General features: G+C 44.5%; 1 protein-coding gene across 1 annotated transcript in view; it reads right to left on the reverse strand.

Annotated features, from left to right (window-relative positions):
* Positions 1–7,689: 7,689 nt before the first annotated feature.
* The window catches only part of LOC101998056 (olfactory receptor 2H2-like), a 948-nt gene continuing 362 nt past the window's right edge, over positions 7,690–8,275 (reverse strand). The window contains exon 2 of the mRNA XM_005360507.2: positions 7,690–8,273. Coding sequence (XP_005360564.2) covers positions 7,690–8,273 — 584 coding nt within the window. The remainder of the gene's footprint in view (positions 8,274–8,275) is intronic.

Here is an 8,275-nt window from a genome sequence, read left to right on the forward strand (position 1 = left end):
TGTGTGTGATATGTGTAACACACTAAGCTGTCTTCCTTGTGTGCACACGTCATGTCTTTCTGTGCTGTGGTGTGTTCGGGTAAGTGTGTGTGATACATTGAGCACACTAAGCTGTCTTCCTTGTGCATGCCACATCTTTCTGCGTTTTACCTGTGCCACCCAGTGCATTGCATATTGACTTATTTGCATCTTAACATCATGTGTATGTGTGTTTCCCTGGCTGGCTTCATGGCAGTCCTCTGTCTTACTCCACCTTCTGAGTGTTTGGATTACGTTGTCTGCCTCCCTGATGTCATGTCTTTTCCCACCAGAGTCATGTGCACCCAACATGCACATGTTAAGCACATTCTCCCCAGTTCATGTGTTCTGGGCCATCCATCCCTCTCCTTGGCATTATGTTTCTTCTCAATGTTCCCTGTATTCTTTGCTCTCATGTGTACCACCCTCTGTCTGTACTCATAATTATCTCTCAAGACTTCATTTTAGTTTTCTTTTCTTTATTATCATTATTGTTATTTTTCAGAAGTAAGGGAAAAGAAATGGGTACAGATTGGAGGCTGTTTTCAGTGGATAGTAGGTCCACATCCTAACCAAATGAAGGTGTGGACAGACGGACTGAAGGGGCAGGAGGCAGTGTCCCTTTCACACTGTGTTGTGTTTTGGGAAGGATCTCCCTGAATCTCAATAAACCAGGGAACAGTGTGACTCAGCACCTCACCCCCAGCCAGTGAACTGAATGGACTCCAGGCCAGGAAGGGAGAAGCCCAGGTTCTCAGGCTTGCAGTTAATGAAGAGGCTTTGAAGTGGAGAGGCTCAAAGAGATCCATGCAGGATTTGGCAGGGCAAAGCAGGACAAGATTAAGGCCCTTATTAGTGGGTGATGACGTTGGTGATTAAAGTATGGGCTCTGGAGTCGCCCAGCATCAGGCCTGCACCACGTGCAGAAATGTCTCCTAATCTCTCTCCTCCACGTTTGGGAATCTGGGAATAACAGTAATGATGATGCATTTCTTCATGGAGTGCATACAAGAGCTAGGCTAATTACGCCTTCTGGTGCTTGGATCTGCTTGGGCCGTGGAAGCCTTTGTTACAGCTGGATTCCCTGACAATGGTGGCCATGGTCTGGGGCCCTGGAGCAGTTGGCTGAGCAGAAATCACAACTGAACAATGACTGCCAGGTTGTAGATAAGTGCCTCCAGACTTAAAAGTCATCATCTAGGGAGTCTGAGTATCTTGGGAAGATTTTTTTTTGATCAATCTGAAAGTTTGAAAAGCTGGGAAGAAAAAAAAACTGAATGGACATATATACATACATACATATATATACATATATATAGTTTTTTTCTTTGTGTCCTTTTGGCTTTTTTGAAGCTTTTTCATGTGCTGGTTTGTTTTGTTTTATGATGATGGCTCTTCCTATCTCAGCATGAGCTACAAGGGTTAGAGAGGCCTTGTCATTTCAATGTCCTGTTTATGGCAGGGTAAATCTTAGGCCCCTTTTGAAAACAACCCATAGTGATTATCTACCTTGGACCGATTGGGTTTAATTTGAGTTCCCCTTCTTCCTGCAGTGGAATTTTTTCAGAGAAAGGAGAGGAGGCTTGTGGAGTAGAGAAACCTGCAGTGTAGAAATTAATAGTTGGCCGGGCGGTGGTGGCGCACGCCTTTAATCCCAGCACTCGGGAGGCAGAGGCAGGCGGATCTCTGTGAGTTCGAGGCCAGCGTGGTCTACAAGAGCTAGTTCCAGGACAGGCACCAAAAACTACAGAGAAACCCTGTCTTGAAAATAAAAAAAAAAAAATTAATAGTTGGCTTCAGAAACTATTGCCCAAGGCACGGATCAGCTCTGGGTAGACCAAAATTATCCCTCTCAGAATTGCATTGCACATCAGTGGGGTGTGAATAGTAAGTAAATCAAGGGTCGGGAGTTCCATTATAGCCAAGGGTGAGACAGACTCTGTAGCAAGAGTGCAGGATCCCAGCCAAATGGCAGAGCTGACAGAAGTGTTGCAGGGGGCCACTTGTTCATCCCGGCCACCCAGAACCAAAAGAATCACACAAAAACTGTATTAATTAAATCACTGCTTGGCCCATTAGCTCTAGCTTCTTATTGGCTAACTCTCACATATTAATTTAACCCATCTCTGTTAATCTGTGTATCTCCATGTGGCTGTGGCTTAGCAGGTAAAGTACCAGCTTCTCTCTCCGGTGGGGCTACATGGCTTCTCTCTGACTCTGCCTTCTCTCTCCCAGCATTCAGCTTAGTTTTCCCCACCTAGCTCTGTTCCCCCATAGCTCTGCTATAGTTCCTTTATTAACCAATGGTAATCACTGCTTACAGAGGGAAATCCTGCATCACCTCCCCTTTTCTGTTTAAATAAAAAGGAAGGTTTTAACTTTAATACAGAAAAATTACATATAGAAAAACAGGTGTCAAGCAAGAATTACAGTTATAATATTTATATCTACTTTATCTTTTATTATAACTAAGGGAAACTATAACTATAAATTCTTCAACTCCATCAAAGACTCCAGAAGGATATAATACCTAAGTAAACAGGAAGTGCATTGTAAGCAACTTCCAAAACTCTAGAATTGACAGAGACTTCTAGCTACCTGGACAGTCATCCAATGTTCTTCTGTACTATTGGGACATCCATCTAGCAGACTTTTTCATGAAGCAGGAGCCCTGAAGGATGGTCTCACCTTTAGACAAGTTCAGCAGTCATTTCTCTGTAGTTTCTTGCCCAAATGGCTAACCAACTTCATAAGGAGCCTCTTTGATGCCGATCTTCCTCTTGAAGTAATTGGTGCTGCCAGGAGCAGATGTGTCTGATTGTCATGAAAAGTTCTAAGTTCTAAAACATTTTAAATGCCATGTTCTGTAGTCTTTGAAAGGTTTGAAGAATGCATATCCATCTGAAATACATTTCTGTACATCTAGAAAAACTAACATGACTACAAACTTGATGATTATCTATTAATCTATATTTCCTAATTATACATTATATATTAAATGAACCACACAATTACAATACCTTAATCAAGAGCATAAATATACATATAACAAAATTGACTTTAACTTTGTATCAATAAACCAAGATCCATACCAATGCAAATCTATATAGCATATCCCCCTTTAAATGTAAAAGAACATTTTATTTTTTAAATATTTATTTATTATGTATGCAATATTCAGTCTGTGTGTATGCCTGCAGGCCAGAAGAGGGCACCAGACCCAATTACAGATGGTTGTGAGCCACCGTGTGGTTGCTGGGAATTGAACTCAGGACCTTTGAAAGAGCAGGCAATGCTCTTAACCTCTGAGCCATCTATCCAGCCCTTAAAAGAACATTTTAAATAATATTTGGGAATATGGGTGTAGTTATTCTTTAAAACTGCTTCCTACTGTTTATTTGGTGAAGTAATTTTTTTGAGGGGTGTTCAAGGCATCCTTTCGGGGGATCTTGGTCCATCAAACCACATTAGTCTGGGAGGATTCCACAGCTTCTCATCCTTTTGGAACTTCTTTTCCAAAGCAACATATCCTTAGCCCCAAATTCTGAAGTCAAGATACCTTTATAGTATATGTGCTGGTTTAGCTTAGCAGCCCATACAATGAAACTCTGTACTTAGCTCCTTCACAGTCCAAAAAAATCAAAGAAAACATAATAATATACATAATCCAGATTCTCTGTATATTCCATCTTTATGGGGCCTTCCAGCCCCCCAGGGATAGAGACTGAAAAGGAAGATAAAACCACGTGTTGTTCTCTGGGGGTCAGTTTAAATACCCTGTGGGCATGGTCTTGAGCCCCTCTGGGGAGGGTCACTGTTTGGTGGGCTTTCTGGGAGGTGGAATGGAGTCTGGACTGGGGTAACTCCCAGAGGGGGGCCTTGGGATGGAACTTTTCACCCAAACTGAGGTTGTAGGCTCATTACTTGGCCAGAAGACTGCACATGGGGAGAACCTTGTTGGCAATAGGAAGTGGAGCCAACATCCAGACTATGCATTGACTGCTGGGTAGCCTGGTACCCACAACAGCTTAAACAACAGCAACATCTTTGTTTCTGTGGGCTAAGCATTAAATAGGCCATGCTGAGGGAAGTCCACATCACACAGCACCCTGCGGGTTTGAAGATAGGGAGCCTGGTTCTAAGTCCTTTATAACCCCTAGAGGTGGGTTTTGTTTGGGACTAGCAGGCTCTGTGGCTGGGGTGTGGATTTAAACCACCATACAGGGCTTTTCCTTGTGATCTGACTCTTCTGATGCAGTAAACTGGATTCCAAAGGTGAGTGTCTTTGGTGGTGGGAGAGACTGGTAAATACGTATTTTTCAGCAAAGCCTTGGAAGTCACACAGCACTGTTTCTGCTACATTCTACTGTGCTAGATTTCAGGGGTAGACTGGACTGTTACTCTGGGGAAAACACATGTAGAACAGAGTAAATATATCTTTACAAGTTTATCTGTAAACATAATTCCCTGAGGCTTATCTGCCTTCTACAACGACAGTGTTCATTATAGCATGCATCTTCTCTCTTGATCACCCAGGTCTGTCTGTCTGTCTCTGTATTTCTTTTGAGAAGGGCCCACACTAAGTAGCCCTGACTGGCCTAGAACTCACTGTGTAGACCAGGCTGACCTCAAGCTCAGAACTCCACCTGCACGTGCCTCTGGATTGCTGGGATAGCAGGTGTGTATCATTGTACCCAGCCGGATCAAACCAGTCTTGTTCATCTGGTATTCAGCATTTCACCAGGCCCTTCTTTGGGGAGACTTCAGGGCCATTTGCCACCCCAGACCTGCCCTTTCTGCCTGTCTTGTTTGAAGATGGCTCTGCAAATTGCGGCTTCCCCTCACAATACCCCATAACCTTAGGACACCTGAGACAGGCAAATTTTGGCTTTATTCACCAAGGCTTTTAGAGCAGAGAATTCTTTATTTTGTCCTTTGTGTTCCATTAACCAAAACGCAATCATAAAAGTGGATTCCACATTAAGCTGCCTCTCAAGCATGTGATTTACAAAAAAATACATTGACACCGTTTGTATTATATCCACTTCTATAGCTCCTCTGGCGCAGGGAGTTTGTGCATCGTTCTTCACCTGAGGACCACGACCCCTTGGGGGATCAAATGACCCTTTCACGGGGCTCACATATCAGCTGTTCTGCATATCAGATATTTATATTACCGTTATATTATTACATTATTGCATATTATTACATTACCATTTATATTACATTACCATTCATAACAGCAACATTGCAGTTATGAAGTAGCAATGAAATAATGCTATAGTTGGGAGGTCACCATGACATTAAAGGGTCGTAGCATTGGCAAGGTTGAGAACCACCGCTTTAGCGACTAGAAACTGATGGGAGGTGGTTTCCAGTACAGTGGCAGCTGCACAGGAATACAGGTGTGTGGGCCTGGCAGGCTCTGGTGCAGCAAAATGGTGTGCACCTTCTGGAGTGTGTAGCAGAGGGAAAAGTCCTCTGACATAGGGTCCCTGCCTGAGGTTTTTCTTTGTTTACCTGATGTCCTGCAGGCAGGTAAAAGCTAAATAAGAGACAAGTGTGAAATTATCAACTTGTGCTTTGTGTGCATACTTTTTAAATTACAAGTTAGTTTACCCAAATAAGTCTTTTTTAAAAATGATTATTTCTGAGTGAGTGGGTGGAGGGGAATTGGGTTTCAGGAAGGAGATCAGGGAAAGTGTGATAAATACCGGCCTGTGAATAAAAACTTGTTATGCAGATTTAAGTAAGTGCCCTCTTCACTGATAAGAATGAGGCCTTTTCTAATGAAAATTTCCTTTAGAAAAGGAAAATTGGTTCCCCGCTGGGTGGCATGCCTTGAGGGTTGACTTCCTACAGCCTTTAGCTCAAAGTAATCTGATTGTTGAGGAGACCTGTGTTAGCTGGGAAGTCCTGGCACACACCTTTAACCCAGCCCTGAGGCACGCAGATCTGAGTCAGAGGTTAGCCTTGTCTACAGAGTGAATTCCAGGACAGCAGGGACTACACAAAAAAAAACCTGTCTAAAAACAAAAAGGAGGTGTGTGTTGTGCTGGGTGTGGTAGACACGGCTTTAACCCCGCTATTCAGAAGTCTGAAGTGGGAGTTTCAGGCCAGCTTGGGCTACATAGTGAGACCCTGCCTCAAAAATACAAATATAGAAGATAAAGCTGTGTATTTTGAGGGTTTATTGTAGTACAGATCTGGGTGGGAGATGGTTAATTGTGTAGTGAGACTTGAAAGGCTGGCTTTGCTGGAGGCCTGGAAGTAAACCAGACCAGACACAATGTGCCTCAGATTTACGGTGTCTCCTCTTGACTCAAGCCTTGCACATACTGGTTCAAATTTCTTGCCAAAGTTGTCTTCTGTTTCTGATGTTGTCACAGGGCGCTTTAAGGCACTTGGGAAACTTTGTACAGGGAGGCAAGTCTGAGGATGGACACACGGCTAGCTAAGACTGATTCTTCTTTAGTTTGAGGACACATTGAGGCTTCTCACTTGGACCAGGAAGGCTCTATGTATATCAAGGCAGGACTTGGGTCTGGATTCTGCCCTCCTGGGTGCCAGTCCTGGCTGAGAACTTTGAGAGTTGGTAATGAACTCTTAGTTTTTGCTTCTGAAAAAAGCTTTGCAATGCTACAAGAATAAAATGGGTCAAGGGTTGTAAAATACTTTCAACGGTTCCTGAAACATCACAAGACATCCAAGTATATCACGTTAACTACATTATCTCCTGAGCAGCCCTCCTATGACTTACATGACTTGTCGGTAGATCCATGCTGTTCCAGATCTGGCCAGTAGATGGCACCAAAATCCCAGTGCTCAAAGTGTCCTGCCCACCTTAACGAGAAGTCTTTTCTTTTTGTGAGCTGCCTGTCTAGCCCTGGTAAGGGGGAACACAAGGACTGCAGCTCAGGTTGCTCCCCAAGGTTTTTTTTCTGGCCTCAAGGTAAGAATACTGGAATGTTTTGTTCCGGTATGGGAACAGCAGGATGCATTTGGGAATGGTCTGACTGGAAGTCACGGGCTAAAGTTTAGGCAAATGTCCTAACGCTTTTCCGTTGGATTTCTGAACTAAGTTTCAGTCTGCCCTCAACCCTTGCTGGCATTTGGGGAATAAAACAGGAGGAGGCGTAAAGAATTACCAAGAGCCTCACAAAGGAGCTGCAGCAAAACTACAGAGGGAAACAGAGTGAAGTGAGGAGACAGTGACCCCAGGCAAGAGAGGGCGCAGCAGCAGAGAGCGTTTGTATTCTTCCAGAGGACCAGAGTTCAACCTACAAAGCTCATGCCGGACAATTTAACTATCTGTAACTCCAGCTCCAAGGCATCTATACCCTCTTCCTGCTTCTTCAGACATCCACACATACACTCACACAAAGACATAAAGGTAAAATTTCAAAAAGATAGCGACATTCTGGCTAGGGAAGGGAATTTAAAAGCAAAATCAGTGAACTGGGGCACATGAGGATGGACAGATAGATTCCGTCTGATTCCTGTGGTAATTACATGTGGTATAGCTACACTCCTCTACTGAATTTCTCATCTTTGTGTCCTGTGTTGTCTCATCCGCTCCAGTGGTAGGGTAGGCCTGAAGAGGGGGAGGGTGGTGGCATAAACCCTTTGATAAAGGCATGCAGAATCTCCAGCACACTGTGAGAGTGTGTGTCAGCTGGGCTCTACTTCCTTCCCCAGCAGCCTCCTGAAGGCCCTCTTGACATCCTTGTTCCTCAAGGTGTAAATGAGAGGGTTAAGAGAAGGAGTGCCCACGGCATAGAAGAGGCCAAAGAACTTGCCCCTCTCTCGAGCATAGGGATTTTTGGGCTGCAGGTAGACAGCAATGACTGAGCTGTAGAAGAGGGCGACCACAATGAGGTGGGAGGAACAGGTCCCGAAAGCTTTCCTGCGCCCTTTCGCAGAGTTTATCCTCAGCACTGCCCTGGCAATGGCACCGTAAGAGACAAGGATGAGGCTCAGAGGCACAACCAAGATGAAGACACTGGCAACAGCCATCTGGATCTCATTATAGGTGGTATCTCCACAGGACAGTCGAATCAAAGCAGGAACTTCACACACGAAGTCATCAACCTGATGATGGGGACAGAAGGGCAGGCGAAGAGTGGATGGTGTCTGAACCACTGACTCCACCAGGCCAATGATCCAGGCCACAGCTGCCAGCTGCCAGCACAGGCGGGGGTGGATGATGGTGGCATAGTGCAGGGGCTGGCAGACAGCCACATAGCGGTCAAAGGCC

This window comes from Microtus ochrogaster, linkage group LG2 (genome assembly GCF_000317375.1).
Source record: "Microtus ochrogaster isolate Prairie Vole_2 linkage group LG2, MicOch1.0, whole genome shotgun sequence".
NCBI lineage: Eukaryota > Metazoa > Chordata > Mammalia > Rodentia > Cricetidae > Microtus > Microtus ochrogaster.